This window comes from Cottoperca gobio, chromosome 13, assembly GCF_900634415.1.
Source record: "Cottoperca gobio chromosome 13, fCotGob3.1, whole genome shotgun sequence".
Taxonomy (NCBI): Eukaryota; Metazoa; Chordata; class Actinopteri; order Perciformes; family Bovichtidae; genus Cottoperca; species Cottoperca gobio.
This window is the reverse complement of record NC_041367.1, coordinates 19613342-19632136: the sequence shown is the minus strand read 5'-3', so window position 1 is coordinate 19632136 and position 18795 is coordinate 19613342. Positions and strand designations below refer to the sequence as shown.

Below are 18795 nucleotides of genomic sequence, written 5' to 3'. Positions count from 1 at the left end.
CACTGGAATCATTCATTGGTAAAGTGCAGACGGCAACCTTTGGGTCTAAAATGTGAAGCCAATGCGGACATGCCTTAAACTTGTATTCTCTCCAATATGCACTGGTTGCAAAAAGAAGTCAGATTGTATAGAAGTCTATAAGAAAATGACCCTACTTCTCCTTTGATTTATTACCTCAGTAAACATTTTCTTAACAAGTTTATGGTGTGGGTATACTCAGTGCTTAGTTTCAAGTCTTTCTCAATTCATCATGATGTTCATTTTTTACATGATGGTCCCATTTAGAGTAAAGATAGATGATAAAGCAGGGCATGCTTTAGGGCTTGTGATTGACGAAAGTGTTGTCTGGTCTGGGTGATCTCCAGTCTGGTTGCTCTCCCTGTTTTTATCTTACAACTTTAACCCTTTCACCATGTGTTTTCAGTTCTGAAAGTTAATAGTAACATTTTGGTCTCCTAAAATGTTTTTCAGCATTCGGTTGTACTTTGCTCCACCCCCTCGTGTCACTTCTGGTTCCAAAAAAACAAGATGGTGACTGCCGAAAGGCCAAGCTCGAGGCTTTAAAACTGTAGTCCACAAAGGTGAGAGGTGAGGCTAACAGCCTGCAGCTGTATTTGTGTAAGATGGGTGTCGAGGGAAAAGGAGGCCATGAACCTTTCCTGGAATAAACAGGTATGGAATAGATATAATTGAAGCCTTTGGGGTTGCAAAGGTTATACTGCAGATGTTTTTATAGTTATGGCACGCTATGTTTGGGCCTAAAAGTAACTATGGATGCTGTTTCTGTCTTTGTTGTTATAATTTAAGCCAAGCACGCTTCAAATCACACAGTTAAATACGACATTTACTACTAAAACTTGAAATAAAATAATGAGCTCTGACTAACTTTATCATTCTGGAAATGAAGAAGATCAAAGTGTACAGCTACGGTATCACAACATGGAGTTCCTGCTGAAGACATCGATTCCAACAAGTGATCTGGGAGGCTGCTGATAGTTGTTAAAACTACTGCCATAGCAACAAATCCAAAATAACCTTAATTTTCATAAACCTGGTAAGGTTATTTTTTTCTCTCTGCAGTGTTTGTCTGGCTTTCGTATTTGTATGTTTAGATGAACCTACACAGAAAGCTCTTGCTTAGGGAATTAACAAACTAATGATGAAAAATTCAGTAAAACTAGTAAAAATCAGATGTTTAGGGTTTAAAATAATGGGATGGACCAACAGCTCAATTTCTTTTTAAATAATTGATAAATAAAACCATAAGTGAGAGAATATCAGTCCCTGTTGTAAACTCATCTTACTTCTCTCATTTTCAAATCTGCTCTTTCTGTATCTGAGGACGAGGCTGGGAACTTATCAGAGGTAAGTAACCGATGCAGGAAAACGCAATCTTCCTGGACAACCAGTACCTCTGCTCCTGTCTCGACTGTGCCGGCCACTCTGGGGCATACTGGCAATGCAACGTCTAATGCCACTCTTACTGCACTTGTACCGATGCATATTCAGCAGGGGCTACGGGGCCAGATGAAGAAGTGCTGAGATCCTAGGATGTCAGGACGGGACGATGGATGGGTGACAGCAGAGATAAGGGTGGACTGGGTGAACAGGTTCAAGGTAAGAGGAGATCTTTTTGACATTTTCCTGGATTCATCCAAACTTTCTCTTTTTCAACACAACATCATTTTCTGTCAAATGTTTTATTTGTACTTTATCAGCTATTCTAAGTGGGGCCGTCATTTGCAAAATGAACACAATCCTGTTTTGAAGAAGACTTGAAACTAGCGATTGAGACCATAAACTCATGTTTACTGGGGTAATAAATCAAGTGAGAAATAAGGTCATTTTCTCATAGACTTACAATCAGAATTATTTTTGTACAACCAGAGGAGTCGCCCCTGCTGACTACTAGAAAGAGCATAAGTTTAAGGCTTTTCCACATTGGGTTCACTTGTCAGATCTGGAGGTTACCGCCTCGGGTTACTACAATGGGAAGCTCATGTTGCTCCGTGTCTGCTGGATGTGTAAGTAGGCAGGAGTTCTTAACACTTGATAAATATTCTCTTTGTGTGGTGGCCAAAACATGTTTTTATTGCATCTTTATTCTTAGTGCTATTATTAAAATTTGAGCTCATAATTATTAGTCCTCAGCCAGATAAAAAAAATGCTTGTCTTGTTTCATAACTCTCCATAAGACATCCTGTAACATGCAGCTTTCAAACAATGCACAGTGAGCTGGCAGAGGCTCCAGACCCCTGGCAGTCCTGAGAAAATGAATGCATCAAATCAAAGATTGAAATACTGTTTGTGGCATTTATGCCATATTTTTCTGCTCTAGGTGATATGAAGAAGCTCCCCACATTTATTGCGACTGACAAAAACGGCACCTACTTACTTTTTTGTTTAGAATATGTTGGTTTATTGAAGCAAAACAACCCTTGTGTTTGGTAGTTTTTTACCCATTTTTGCATCTGTGCTTCAGTATATTGACCAGAATGTGTGTTCTCAACGTTTGTTTGGCTGAAACCAGAAATGTCTAATTATACAGGTGCAACAATAATGAACTGGTGTGCCAATTGGTTTAGTAACACAACAGACAGTTGTTGTTACTCCATGATGTACCAGATGATCAGTACATTAAAGTTTCAACCAAAAACCACATATTACCCCAACATTGTTTAATATTGTGGAACATTTGAGGCTAATATCCCTGTTTGCCTTTCCTAACACATCTTGGTTGCATGCTGGCTCTCATGTTGATGTATCTGCTGTTTGTGACCTCAACAATAGTCACTGAGTCACTTTCTGTTTCCGTTATAATCCAAGCAACCTGCTTTTGACAAGTCTCCTCCTATGTCACAACCGAGCATCCTGTTTCAGCTTGAAATAGAACGATGAATTATTAAAGAAAGATGCAAAATCATGCTCTCTTTAGTTACAGACAAAATAGTCAGAATAAAGACAACTAAATGTTGGTCTCTGTTGGTATGTAGTTAATACATGCCTATACAGATCCACATCTAGAGATTAGAGTCTGACATGAGAGCGACATGGAACACAAGAAGAAAAAGAAGAACATGTATAAATAATACAAAAAACAAGGCTGGTGCAATGCTGTGATCTGGAACAAAGAATATATTCACACCTCTCCATGAAGGGCATAGAGAGCTCAATAACAATCACATGTAGGCTTGATAGCAGAGCAGATAACTCATCAGTATCTTCTAGAGATCAGCCGGACTTGGCCGCTGGGCTCAAAATCAATGGCTGTAACCGAGGATCCAACCCTCACAGCTGCCCACTTGGCCAAGATACAATCACAACCGTCTATTCTCATCCATCTGCTAATGCCCCCCCCCCCCCCCCCCCCCTCCTTCCATGACGTAACCCTTTGATCACTGACTCTTTGTTAATTCTGTCAACGTGCATGCATATGAGAAGATTATTTCACAAACTGCTTTGTAAATAATCCAAAAAACAAAATCAGGCCAGATGTTTCACACTTCATATTTGTCAATTTAACAGCAAACTGTGAAGACCTGTTCTCACATCTTCCAATCAGTGTGTGATCGAACTGTTTGAAGTCCCTTGTGTTTCCATGTGGATATAAATCAGTAGATAATGAATGAACCCCATTAATCTTACAATTTACTTCTTGATAAATCGATTAACCATTAAATCATTGTTTAATGTATCTATGTATATCTGCCATTAAAGCCTTTATGTTAGAATTCTTACTTTAGTGTAGCACATTTCAAGCTTTTCAACAGGCGTTTGTGCACTTTCTAGTGCTTTCAAGGGCTGACAACGTCTAGTTGGTTGGTCGATATGCACAATCGCTGGTGTCACTTTCATAAGGAGAAAAGCACTTTTTCCGGGGGAAGGGAGGAGCAGGGGTGTGTGTGTGTGTGTGTGTGTGTGTGAGAGAGCCGTGGCTTCTGATACGTCTCTGTCCTGGTCTCAGTCCTCAGTCCTGACAATTGTGTTCCTATAATGCATTAAGTTGGAGGTTTGCTATTGGGCTCAGCTGGTTGATTAACGCATATTTTTGCGGGGTGGTGCAATGCAGATTGGCTCTCATAACGGGTCGGGTGGGTGCGGGTATTAAAGGAAGCCTGGCATTGAGTGTGAACAGGATCCCGGTACGGCCACGGACTGCTGCGCTCCGCTCACCGCTCGTTGGACTGACAGGCTACTAGTGACACATTACACATACAGAGTTAATTACCATCTAGAAGCCGCAGTGATGGTTTAAAAATCTTATAAGCTATTGTTTTGCTGCTTTCCCTCATTAGTGATGTATTATTTTACCCACCTGCAACCCATTCGCTATTAATCAGAAATGTCATGCCGGCGGTTATAACTGCAGTCCATGCATCACTAGTATGTAGAATCTTAGTTTACTTTAGTTTTCTTTTTCTTTGGTTGACTACAGCCTTTTTACTTTCAGCCTGTTCTGCTCAGTGTCCCCAGGTCAGATATGTGTAGGGGGGTTACAGTGTGCATCACTGGTGGGCACAAACATTTTCAAATTGTACACATATAGGCTGATAGCTTTCTGTTATTCCAAGGTTATAGCTTATGATAGGCAAAGCCTGCATCTAAGAAAGCGATTAGAAGCACTCTCTTTGCCTCCTACTTGCCCATTGCAACAGTGTGTATCTTATCTTAACAGTCTACTGATACACACCATGTTAGTTCTGTCACTTTGTATTCCCCATCATGTACATCAGACAGATCCTTTTCCCCCGGAAGCCTCTCTGGACATGGAGTGAGTGTGCAGGCTTCTCTCTTCATTTGTCTAAACCGGTTTGATCATATCTTAGTGAGCTGTCTTTATCAAATCAAAGTTTGGCAAATTAACAAGCACAAAGTCCTTACAAGGCAGCCAGTCGATCCTAATATTCAATAATGCCTAAATGAAGAAAAACACCAGTGTTTGCTAATGACATGAATCAATACAAACAAGTTGACCTGGTGTCATTTAATGGGAAAGCGGTTTTCCAGACTTCAACTCCAACAAACTCAGATTCAATACACAGAGACAGAAAGAACAACGAGAAACCAAGTGAATAAATAAATAAACAGCATCCCACTTCTGGAGACAAAAGCTAATGTGACCTTCGTCTGCTCCGAAAGTAGCCTCGCCTGCATCTTCAAGTTGCAACAAGACCTGGCCCTGAGGCACAAAAGCAACTATGGACTCCTGAGATTCTGAAGCAGATGAGTCAGAATAAGAATAAAGGCAGTCTAACTATCTTCAACTTTAATATTCAGCGTTGAAAATGTATGGTATTATTTCTCTCTCCACAGTGAAACTGTAAAGCACTTATCAAAAGGCTGCGAGAAATTTGAATATTTTCCCAGTGACATTTGCATATTCCATTTTCCCAGCCGCTCTATTGGATAGACTCTTGAAATGGTATACGGCCATGGGAGACGGGATAGAAAGGATAGACTCTATGGTTTAAAAAAATGACATTTACTGTTAATGCAGCCGGCTTTGCCTGAAAGCTTGTTTGGCACAAATGCTGTCTGCATGTGTTTGTGTTTTCTTGCTGTTCAAAGTATTCTCTCCAAGGACAACAGGTTAAAAGGTCACAGGTGAGAATGGTGCAGCAGAAATAAGCCTACGCTGATATCTTACAGCAGGAACAATAAGCACTCTGGATATATTGTTATATCATAGTTTTATGACACATTTCCTTCACAGATTCAGCTGCTGCAGCGAATACATTGATGCAGTGATTGGTTTTGTTCTAGTTGGACACCAAATATGAAAATCCACTTTGAGCTACAATAACTATCCACATGTCATGTGTGCATACATTTTATTAATCTTGCATATTTCTTCATTTAGGTTGCTCTCTCCCGACACCATTTTCACTTTGGTGCTTTCATGAGCCAAGCAGAAACAGCGAGTGGTTGAGATTGAAATGAATACACACTCAGGCATGCATGAATAAATGTTTTATACATGACACAGAGGAATATGTAATGTGTGCGTTTGAACAGAAAGAGTGCACAGAAACACACTTTTGTTTACTGTGAATCTTTGCAAAATTGCCTGTTGATTCATCCTTTAAAGTATTTAGATCCCAATTAGCAGATTCTTCCCGGGGCCCACACACAGCAGCACAACACATAAAAGAGACCATACACCTTATGTTATTTACATATTTATATTTTTTATGTTATTTTTATGATGAAGAAAAAGTGTTGTTTATTTATATATCCATGTAACACATAAGAGGTTCTGCATTGCACAGTACATTTTTACACTGTGTGTGTGTGTGTGTGTGTGTGTGTGTGTGTGTGTGTGTGTGTGTGTGTGTGTGTGTGTGTGTGTGTGGGTGTGTGTGTGTGTGTGTGTGTGTGTGTGTGTGTGTGTGTACATGTGACTCACCATCCATGTCTAGTCTCTGCATGATGATGGCCAGCTCTACCTCACTGGGCATGTAGCCCAGAGAGCGCATGGCCATACCCAGCTCCTGTTTGGAAATGAACCCGTTTCCGTCATGATCCAACACCTTAAACGCCTCCCGGATCTCTGCCAAGACAAACGAGAAATCGACTCAGCATCTATGAACAATGGCCACCCCTCCCAGTTGCACAAACACATATTCATGTTAATTTACAGCATTAGTCTGTCAGACGTTCACGTAATTACTTCTTCACACTGTCATCTGTATTTCTTTTGGCATTTATTCTTTGGCAGTGATACACTTCTCACAACTTTGCATTCATCTTGCATTTAATGAAGTCAGCTGGCATTTCACCCTTTCCCCCCCCCCCTCCTTCATCATCACTCGCACACCTCTCTCCACCTCCCTCTCTCCACCTCCCTCTCTCTCTCTCTTCCTGTCTGACCCAGCTTTGAGCTGCGCATTATCCAATTGGTCTCGCGCCACTGCCTCAAGTTAACAAGATCAATTCCACCCATCGATTCGTTTTCTCCACCTGCTGTCATAGCCGCTGTCACCTCTGCTCGCTTTCGTAATTTCACATTCTCCAAAGTAACTCTTCAGTGTGTCTTTATTCTCTTTGTCTTTAGTTTCCTCCTTCGTATTTTACAGTATATTTTTTATCTATTCTTAATCTAATTAGCTCATCATGCAAAGCAACATTCAAAGTTATATGGGTTTGCTTTTTCTACAGTCACTAAAAAGGAATGAACTGTGTAGACTATCACTTCCATTGATCCTGCTCTTCACATAACCATTCCTGCTCTGTGCGGTTTTTGTTTTCTTTGACAATATATTATATATATATATATATATATATATATATATATATATAACTTTTTTACATTTTAACAACAAATACAAAATGGATACATTATGGAATCCACAGTAAGGACAAAAACAGTAAACAATGGAAACAAACAAACCAAACATCAGAACATCAGCTGAGATTCATACACGCAATACCAGATGTTATAAAGATCATTTATCATAAGAATAATCAAGAATGTCCCTGCAGCATGAGGCTCACCAGGCTCCACATATCTCAAGTAAGATTCCCACATTTTAAATAAGTGACCTGTTTTAAATGTTATATACATGTCAGCTAATCTAAATCCAATAGGACTTTATGCCAGCCTCTGTTATTAATACACTGCAATAAAATGTTATAATTAAAAATACAGTGACGTCTTATTGCTTTTTGATGTTTTACAATATCTTCTTAGAAGGCCAAGGATGCGGGACACTGGCTCAATCTCCAGTTCCAAACACAATATTTTTTCTTTTTCAATGATCACATTAGACCAATACATTTGCAGTTTACTACATGACCAAAGACATTGAGTTAGAGTAACAATATTGCATTACCGTCTTGCATTTAAGGCACATGGGTTAAAGTGCCGGGCCCCCGACAGAACCTGGTAGCTGTAAGGCAGCTCTGTACAGTTAACAGGTGTCACACAATATCCAGTGGCACAGTGGCAGGTCCCAGTCAAAGTGAACTGTGTACCTTTACTTCATCACCATTATCAGAGGCCTGAAAAGGCCATAGTATTTACTATATCCCTTAAAAAAGGAAGTGTATTTATAGAGCCCAAAGTCAGACTTAGAGAGACGATACAAAGCAAGTATTGGAAAAAAAGTCCTGTTTGAAACAGAAACACACTTTTTCATCTTTCCCGTACTTTTAGTCATCTCGCGACCCCTGGGAGTGTGATTTACACTGCACTTACATACCTTTACTTGATGAAATGACTTTGTTTTTGGCTGCAGTGTTGAGCAAAAAAGATTACCTCTGTGGTTTCCCATATTTTTGCTTTTCTAATGATCAATACTCTATTGAAACTGCATGAAATCTTAAGTGCAGGAATGACCAGCAGAAAACACCCGATAGCCATATAAAAATACCAATTTGGTGAAGCTCGTACATAATGTTCACAGACTCCAGGCAATACTAAATCCACTTAGTGCTCAATTTTGGGGATGTACTGTGTACAACACTACACATAGACATGTAGAAGGACTATCTTTTACGTGACTTACCTCTTTGCCTGTGCTGTTTTCTAGTGTTTGGAATACATCACAGGGACTTTTGAGCCTATGTCTTGCTTATAACATTACATAGTTTGGCTGTAATGATGACCCATGCAACAGAAATTCATGAACAGAAAGTTATGAATAACATTTACAAAATGCAGAAATACACTTAGCATTAGTTTCAACATCAAAATCCAAAGTACAACTTTAATGACTTTTAAGACTTTTTAGTAGCTCTAAAAGGAAACAAATAATAGCATTACTGCATACCAACACTGCATTGAGTTTGTTTGAATATGAATAACTGAAATATTCAGTTACCTTTCTGCGCTGAAATCAGAATCTGGATAAAAACGTTCTTCTTCTAGCTTTAAATGCGGATCACAGCCACACAAGACGTACTACCACCACCTACCAAGCGGAGTGTACACTAACTATTTAAATTACAAACAAATAGGTATTGGACGTTGCGTAAATCATTGTTGTGGGAAAATACCGTCAAAATAAAACATCAAATCTAAACAAAAAATATAGTCAGCTCATTCATTCTGCCCCAGATCAAATTTAACCCCCCCCCCCCCCCCACACACACACACACACACACACACACACACACACACACACACACACACACAACACAATTTACAACATTTTGAGACGTTTTCAGACCTTGAATTTCAGAAACTAAAACTAAAAGTTTAAGACATATTAAGACTTTTTAAGGATCAGCAAGGACCCTTTTCAGTCTTCAGCAATTGTAATGTCAGGTTTTTTGTCCACTACTCTTAACTTAACTTAAAGAGTAAATAAGTCAACTATTCTGATATTTGAAACCTCCATTTCAAATGAGTTCTTGCAATCAGCATATTAGCAGTATCTTGCAGTGATGTCTTGGATGTGTTGCTTTAACAACAGTGCCTGCATACATATTAATTTGTGCCGCTGATGCGACATGTTACTGAACTTACTCACCCTCACAGCAGAGACACAAATGCCTCAGCTGGTTCACTGGCAGCTCAACGTGTGATCAAGTCGTCAGTGGAAGGAGTCAACAGGCGTTGCTGTGCTTTAATGAATGCATATTTCATAAGTGTGCTTACAGAGAGGAGAAGGCTGTATGGCAAGGAAAGAGGGAGAAACTGACAGGCATCTGGTGTTTTTAAATAGAGGTGAAATGTCACTACTCTGAAGAACACTATGGCTGCATGACACGCATGAGCACACTGTTGAGCACTGAATAATTTGAGACTGGAAAGTGGAGTAGATGGTTTAACTCTAACCCTCCCGGGAAAGCCCAGAGGCAGAGTTTATTCTTTCAACGGACATACACCGCATCTCTTTGCAAGTGTTGGCTCCAACAGCAACACAAAATGACAACTTTAGTTACACCCAAGATTCAAAATTCAATCCTTCAATGCAACACAATCTTTGACAGTTGCCAAGAATGTGTTGTAGTGCTCACATAAGCAATGCACCACAATACAAGACATACATAATTGTGTTACAAAGGGGAAAGAAATCCATCTTAACTGAGTGGAAATATATTGCTATCGAGTGTTTTTCAGGGAACGAATGCGCTCTAATAGCATTTTCTCACTCTGTGAAAAAAGAAATTGCCAAACTGAACCCAAAACGTCATTAAGAAATTAGCCCATCAATCATCTCATTATCTGCTGCACTGCTGCCATTCTGGACCAGTCTGTTGGCAAATGATATGGAACAACACAACATAAGTGGAGTGTTAATTATGAATTATCTCATGAAATAGAAAACAGCGTTTTGACTGTGCTGAGCACCTACAGTGGATAATAAGGGGTCACAGTCTGCGACATGCATCACAACAGCATTTTAGTGCGTCCCCAAACAGCTGCTCCTGAGCAAATAAAGCACCATCATCGTTTGTAACAATACAAGCCTTTTGTTTTAGACGTAATATTGTCGAGGATGCACACAGGAATGCTAAACATAAAAGACATAAAGATAATTTCCCCTGCATTTAAATGAGCATTTCATGAATACATCTATCCGTGATTCAGGCCTTTGTGGAGTACTTTCCTGTCCCTGTAGGAGGGTGTTGTAACAGAATAACAACATGGGGTCTCGGTTTATATATCCAATGAGTCCATTTCATGCACAAATGCTCCTATCCATGAATACTTATGACACATGGGGAATATTGAACTGCTTTCCAACTCAAAATCTGACATTTTGAACAGCACTATATCTACCAGAAAGACTTCACAATGAACTCTTTGATGGAACAGGAGGCAGAGTGTGTTAATGTTGTATGCAAATGACGCCTTGTAGTGTTAAATGTTTATGAGGGCATGTGTTTATTGTAAGTAACACAAGAACAAAAGTTTGACTGCTATAATTTTTATTTATGTCATTATTTGATACGTTTGTTTACATATCATTATGTACATGATTTATTTTCCTGAATATATTTTGTATTAACTCTATGTATGAACTATGTTTACATCCCTTGATGTGCAAGAACACATTTCGTTGAGGCATTTTCCTCCAAGAAGACACATGAATCAGCAGTGGTTTTATACTTATACTGATTAAAGTTTAAGTTAAAGTTTAAAATGACATGACATTGCCCGTTTTGAAGATTTGACGTTTGCTTATTGCCTCTCGGTTGTGTGAAGCCAGCTGGCGACAGGTATGTTTATTTACCTGCTTTATGTTTCATCGTGCATATTTATAGTTACATGTCTACAGTTTTTGTGTGATGAGAAAGCGTGCTTATTCTATACGTTGTCATGTATTTGAACAGCTCGACGGTGGATTTGATGACGGTGATGTTGACTGAGGTGCAATCAAGACGAATAAATCCATCAGGAACCAAAGGAACCAAATGTGTGTATTTCCTGAAAGGTGCGATAAAAGAAATATGATAACTTCATAGCTGCACAGCACTCTCAGGTTTACCCAATTATACCAAGTAAAATGTTCTCACATTGTGAAATCACAAGAGCAAATAAGTCTCTAGTTGGATATAATAATAATAATAATAATAATAATAATAATAATAATAACAATAACAATAATAATAATCTCATATGGGATTAGGCTATTAAAAAGAACTGGACAAAAATGAAAATTATAAAATAATATTGAATAAATATACATTATATGTCTATGTATATGATTTTATTTTGATCTCTGATTATTAGTGTGTCAGATGTGAAAACAAGTTTGTTCCATATTTGGCTCCTGGCACCAGAATTATCATTGACTTTAGGAGTTGTAGCATCCCAGTGGGATTGAGGAGAGGGAAAACACAGTCAGCACCCTGGACAGCTCCCCAACTCCAGCGAAAACAAGTTGTCTGTTGCCAGGTAATGTGATCCAGTCTACAGTGCCCTCCAGAATTATTGGCACCCCTTTAGTAGAAATGAGCAAAACAGGCTGTAAAATGTATTTTATTGTTTATCGTATTGGCCTTTCATTCAAAATATTCACAAAAACCTAAATAAATGTTGACTTATTTTTTATATTTTTCTCCAAAACATCAGTGCCACAATTATTGGCACCCCTAGAAAATGATGATGAAAAAATCTAACTGAAGTATATTTCCATGATTTCCTGTTTCACTGGGGTATTAATATGAGGTGATACAGGCCAAAATTCTCTTTGTCATTCTTCAGTATGGGAAAGACCTGAGAACACACTGATGATCTGCGACGAAAGGTTGTTGAGCTGCACAAATTAGGAAATGGATATAAGAATCTTGAAACAATTGAAAATGCCCATTTCCACTATCAGGGCAATAATTAAGAAGTTTAAAGCAACAGGAGATGTTAAGAATCAGCCTGGAAGAGGACGTGTGTGTACATTGATGCCACACACCGCGAGGAGGATCACAGATGGAGAATTGCAGAGGTTAGTTGAGTCTTGGGGTCAGAAAGTCTCCAAAACAACCATCAGACGCCGCCTACATCACCACAAGTTGTTTGGGAGGGTTGCCAGAAAAAAAGCCATTGCTGTCAATTAACAACAAACTAAAGCGCCTACAGTTTGCCAAACGTTACTGGGACTTTGATTGGGACAGGGTTATATGGTCAGATGAGACCAAAATAGAGCTTTTTGGCAACAAACGTCAAAGGTGGGTTTGGCATAGACAGAAAGATAGCCATACAGAGAAGCACCTCATACCCACTGTGAAGTATGGTGGTGGATCTTTGATGTTGTGGGGCTGTTTTTCTTCCAAAGGCCCTGGACATCTTGTTAGGATACATGGTATCATGGATTCTATCAAATACCAGCAGATATTAAATGAAAACCTAACAGCCTCTGCCCAGAAGCTTAAAATGGGCCGTGGTTGGACCTTCCAGCAGGAGAATGACCCAAAGCACATCTAAAGTCTACACAACAATGGTTTACTGACCACAGAATAAAGGTTTTGATATGGCCATCACAGTAAACGGACCTAAAACCTATAGAAAATGTGTGGGATGAGCTGAAGAGGAGAGTCCACAAGCGTCAACCTCGGAATCTGAAGGATATGGAGAGATTGTGTGGAAGAAGTGTCTCAGATCCCGTGCCATGTGTTCACCAACCTCATCAGGCATTACAGGAGAAGACTCAGAGCTGTAATCCTGGCAAAAGGAGGCTGCACAAAATAGTTAAATGAAGGGGTGCCAATAATTGTGGCACACATGTTTTGGAGAAAAATATTTATTTAAATTTAAAAAAAAGAAATGTCATTCAATAATTTTACTTCAGTGAAAAGGTCAGATTTGTGTGAATATTTTGAGTGAAAGGCCAAGACGATAAATAATCAAATACATTTTACAGTCTGTTTTGCAAATCTATGGGGCAAACGAGGCCAGAGAACAAGACTGGAAGGGGACGGGGCTGGAGGTCAGCGAAGCAGGCAGGACTGCCCTGGAGGCGAACGGGGCCGGCAGAGCCGCTCTGGATGCAGCCAAGGTCGCTCTGGAGGACAGGTTGGGGGCAGGCAGAGTCGCTCTGGAAGCCGGCGGAGTGGTTCTGGAGGCTCTGGAGGCCAGCCTGAAGTCCGGGCTTGAGGAAGCACTAGGGTCTGAAGAGGAGACAGGAGCGAAGGGGTCTCGGGGGGAGAGGGGAGCGAAGGGGTCTCGGGAGGAGAGGGGAGCGAAGGGGTCTCGGGAGGAGAGGGGAGCGAAGGGGCTGGGGTCTCGAGGGGCAAAGTGAGCACAGGGCCTGGGGCCTTGAGGAACAGCTGGGGCCTCAAGGGGCAGCAGGGGAGCAGATGGGGAACAGCTGGGGTCTGCGGCGGTTCGGCAGCAGCTGGAGCGTATGTCTGCAGAGGTCCGGCAGCGGGGACGGGGATCTGCGGAGGTCCGGCAGCGGGAGTCTGCAGAGGTCCGGCAGTGGGGGTCTATGGAGGTCCAGCAGCGGGAGTCTGCGGAGGTCCGGCAGCGGGAACGGGAGTCTGCGGAGGTACGGCAGCAAGAGTCTGCGGAGGTCTGACAGCGGGAACGGGAGTCTGCTGAGGTCCGGCAGCAGGATCGGAGGTCTGCGGAGGTCTGCGGAGGTCTGCGGAGGTCCGGCAAGACGGCGGCTTGCCCGGCCAAATCTCCTCCTCAGAGGCCTTGAAGCCCTCTGGACACTTAGAGGGCCTCCTAGGGCCAGGTGAGTACCCAGAAAGGGGTCAGGGGCTGGGGCAGGAGGAACGGCAGACTGTAGCGGTCCGGCAGCAGGACTGGGGGGGGTCGTCGCAGAATGAGCTCAGCAAACGAGTTCTCGCGGTCCTGAGGTTGGCTGCGGACAAGGCGGGCTAAGCAGAAGGCTCAGAAATTCTTCAAGCCAGTCTGGCAAATGACTCCTTAGTTCAAGCTTCTCAGCCATTTTCGCTTTAGCCTCCCATAAAGACACCTCTTTAAGCGACTCCCCTGGGGCTCTTTTCCACTCCTCATGGAGACATGAGGGTATAAGTGAGGTCATTATAGATCGCTACCCAAAATCTCTGCTGGGTCCGTACTATGGTGGGATCGTTCTGTCACGGTATGGTACAGAAGAGGACCCAAATGCAGAAGATTTACAACAAAAAGCGAGCTTTAATAAAACAAAGCTGAAACACTTATACAAAGTAGCAAAATAATAGTGAACAGACAAACCAGGTAGACACCGGGTAGACACGGGGTAGACACTGGGTAGGCACGGGGTAGACACGGGGTAGGCACGGGGGTAGGCACAGGGTAGGCACGGGGTAGGCACGGGGTAGGCACAGGGTAGGCACAGGGTAGGCACAAGCAGAACACGAACCGGCTGAGCAGGACACGAGCGGGCAGATAACAGACACGTAACATGAACAACGATCCCACAAAGAACACTGAGACAGACAGGGATATATACACAGAAACTAATGACGGGAACGAGACACAGCTGGGGAGAAAGACACAAGGACAGGAAGTAATACAAGACATGACACAAGGGGGAGTGAAACTTCAAAATAAAACAGGAAACCAAAGTGCAAGACTGTGACACAGGAGACAGGAAGTGTATATCATTTCATACCAGTGGCGCTGCTTATAATGCGTCATCTTTAGAGCATGTTTGCTGATGTTAAGTTAAAGAAAAATATCTAAAGAAATTAAATTTCTATTCTTGCACAAAATATATAAATTCAGGCACATTACCCATTTCTATTTTTACAAAAACGTTCAAGGCTCAAATTCACAACCAAGATTTGATTTCCACCAAAATTCTTGAAACCTGTAGTTTGTCCTTGAATTAAGTCAGGAGACGGCTATTCTCCTGCACTTTTCTCTCCTCTACACCTGGCCTGCACCACACTGTAACTCAATTTGCATAAATTTGTTCAAGAAAAAGACAAAAACAGTCTGCTCTTGAATTAACATTTGAGCTGCAACACATGATGTACAAATTCCTCTCAGAGGGCACAAAGGACACATTCATGTCATGAGGCAAGGGCAGATCATCTCCGGAACAAACCTACAAAGGGGATGTATTGCATGCATAACATCAACCATGTTACACATTTAGATGAATAAATGAAAGCTGTGAAAAAGTATTAATTTGCTTCATTACTTTCAGAGGGCATGAGGGATTATGTTTCTTTGAGCACTTGGCCGAGCTACTGGATTTGGCTTTTGACTGGATCACAGACCAGAGGTCTGACTCTGCATCCAGGCTTGGCAGGAAGTATGCTCATGTTCACAAATATTGACTGACATCTCTAAGATCAATGGAACATCTTGTGAATTCTGTTTCTACATCCTACAAGTGTTATTTAAACATCCTGTCTTGGTTTAAAAATCGCACATATCACATTTAGCTCAACTTTCGGCTGCAATGACTAAGTCAACTCTATGGGCACCACATGGAGGTCAGGAAACAGTCATGTTTCTTTTTTTGGGCTGCTAAGAATTGTTGCCTCAGCGGCTAAATTGGTAGTGATGCAAAGGATTTGTCAAAAAGCTCCTTTTAGAAAGTGGCCCCTCTTTTCTCCACAGTTGCTGGAGAATAATCGCCTGCTGAAAAGGAATACTATACAGCCAGCTGGCTCTGAATGACTGAATGAATCTTAAGGCATTATCCATATAGCAAAAAAGACTTGAGGGCCAGTTGTGCCCTTTACAAATCCCTGAAGGCTACAGTAGCTTCTCCTGATAGATAAACCATTTACAAAAACACACCAGCTGACTGATTCCATACCCACGCCATGTGACAGCTCGGCCCGCTGCTGCAAGCTTTTTAATGGCCCTCGACAAATACAGTAAATTGCCTCTTTAAATATTGTGAGGCAGAAGTGTTGAATGTGCAGAATGTGGAGGCTGAGCCAGGGAAAATGAGTCGGTGGGTGACATACAGGAGTTTCTAATGACTCTTAGAAAGCACATGAGACAGGTAAGGATGTTTCTATTTGTGTCTGATGAAAGCCTCGTATACCCTTGTATGTTCAGATTGTCGGCATGTAGCGTGCCTTAAACCTGTATTACTTCTCATGGCCAGCAAAAATAAGTCTTATAAAAGTCTATGTAGGGCCTTGTGATTGACAAGTTGCTACAACGGGGTTTGCCAGACTGGATATAACATAATTGTAACATTTTGTCACCTAAAGATGTCTTGTTCAGCGTTTAGTTGTACTTAGCTCCACCCTCTCGTGTCACTTCTGGTTCCAAAAAAACCAAGACAGCTTCAAAACCGTCGTCCACAAACCAATGGGTAATTTCACAGTAACTATGTCCACCTGTATACAGTCTATGGTACTCTCAAATCATTTTAGTCTCTTTGCTACAATGCCCAAATACTTACACCAAGCTGCTCTCTCTCCATCTCCCTCTATCCCTCTCTCTATCTGTATACATTCATGTCCCATAAAGGCATGCCACTAACTCAGCATCCAGGCATCATGCCTGGAGTGTCACGTTTAAAGGCTGAGTACGGATCATGAATCGTGGCTGCGCCTGTGCCTGAGCTTGGTGCTCGCATTATTATTTTTGGAGGCACCTGGAAGCAGTTTGACATCCTCCTGGATCCATCTTTTTCATATACAGTATATCTCAAAAGTGAGTACACCCTTTAGATTTTTGCAAATATTCTGTTATATCCTTTCAGGGGATAACATTATCCTACTGAAACTTTGATATAACTTAAAGTAGTCAGTGTGCTGCTTGAATAACAGTATAGATTTATTGTCCTTTGAAAATTACTCAGTACACAGCTGTTAATGTCTAAACAGCTGGCAACAAAAGTGAGTACACCCCATAGTGAACATGTCTAAATTGTGCCCAAAGTGTCAATATTTTGTGTGACCACCATTGTTATCTAGCACTGCTTTAACCCTCCTGGGCATGGAATTCACCAGAGCTGCACAGGTTGCTTCTGGAATCTTCTTCCACTCCTCCACGACGACATCACGGAGCGCACGGATGTTGGACACCTTGCACTCCTCCACCTTCCTCTTGAGGATGCCCCACATGTGCTCAATTGGGTTTAGGTCTGGAGACATACTTGGCCAGTCCATCACCTTAACCTTCAGCTTCTTCAGCAAGGCCGTTGTCATCTTGGAGGTGTGTTTAGGGTCATTATCATGTTGGAAAACTGCCCTACGGCCCAGTTTCCGAAGAGAGGGGATCATGCTCTGCTGCAGGATGTCACAGTATATATTGGAATTCATGTGTCCCTCAATGAAATGCAGCTCCCCAGTGCCGGCAGCACTCATGCAGCCCCAGACCATGATGCTGCCACCACCATGCTTGACTGTAGGCAAAACACATTTGTCTTGGTACTCCTCACCAGGGTGCCGCCACACACGCCGGACACCATCTGACCCAAACAGGTTTATTTTGGTCTCATCAGACCACAGGACATGGTTCCAGTAACTCATGTTCTTGGATTCATTGTCTTCAGCAAACTGTTTGCGGGCTTTCTTATGCATCGGTTTCAGAAGGGGCTTCTGTCTGGGGCGACGGCCATACAAACCGATTTGATGCAGTGTGCGGCGTATGGTCTGGGCACTGACAGGCTGACATCCCACTTCTGCAACCTCTGCAGCAATGCTGGAAGCACTCGCACGTCTATTTTTGGAAACCAACCTCTGGATATGACGCTGAGCACGTGGACTCAACTTCTTTGGTCGACCCTGGCGAGGCCTGTTCCGAGTGGAACCTGTCCTGGAAAACCGCCGTATGATCTTAGCCACTGTGCTGCAACTCATTTTCATGGTGTTGGCAATCTTCTTATAGCCAAGGCCATCTTTGTGAAGCGCAAAAATCCTTTTTTTCAGCCGCTCAGAGAGTTCCTTGCCATGAGGTGCCATGTTGTCCAGCATTCAGAGAGAATTGTGCCCAAAACACCAAATTTAACAGCCCTGCTTATCATTTACACCTGAATCCTTGTAACACTAACGAGTCACATGACACCAGGGCGGGAAAACAACATCATTGGGCACAATTAGGACATGTTCACTATGGGGTGTACTCACTTTTGTTGCCAGTTGTTTAGACATTAACAGCTGTGTACTGAGTAATTTTCAAAGGACAATAAATCTATACTGTTATTCAAGCAGCACACTGACTACTTTAAGTTATATCAAAGTTTCAGTAGGATAATGTTATCCCCTGAAAGGATATAACAGAATATTTGCAAAAATCTAAAGGGTGTACTCACTTTTGAGATATACTGTATGTTCATATTATCATTTCTGTCGTATGGGATCTCTATGTTGTAATTTGATTATGTTATTTATTCTCAATACATACAACATCTATTGCACGTCTGTCCGTCCTGGGAGAGGGATCCCTCCTCAGTTGCTCTCCCTGAGGTTTCTTCCATT

The 18795-nt window shown here is 41.7% G+C and overlaps 1 protein-coding gene across 3 annotated transcripts in view; it reads right to left on the bottom strand.

The window, feature by feature from the left end:
- Positions 1-18795, bottom strand: part of caln1 (calneuron 1) — a 65098-nt gene that overhangs the window by 32271 nt on the left and 14032 nt on the right. For all 3 annotated transcript variants that reach the window (XM_029447148.1, XM_029447147.1, XM_029447146.1), the window contains exon 3: positions 6407-6550. In XM_029447148.1, the coding sequence (XP_029303008.1) occupies positions 6407-6550 (144 nt within the window). The remainder of the gene's footprint in view (positions 1-6406; positions 6551-18795) is intronic.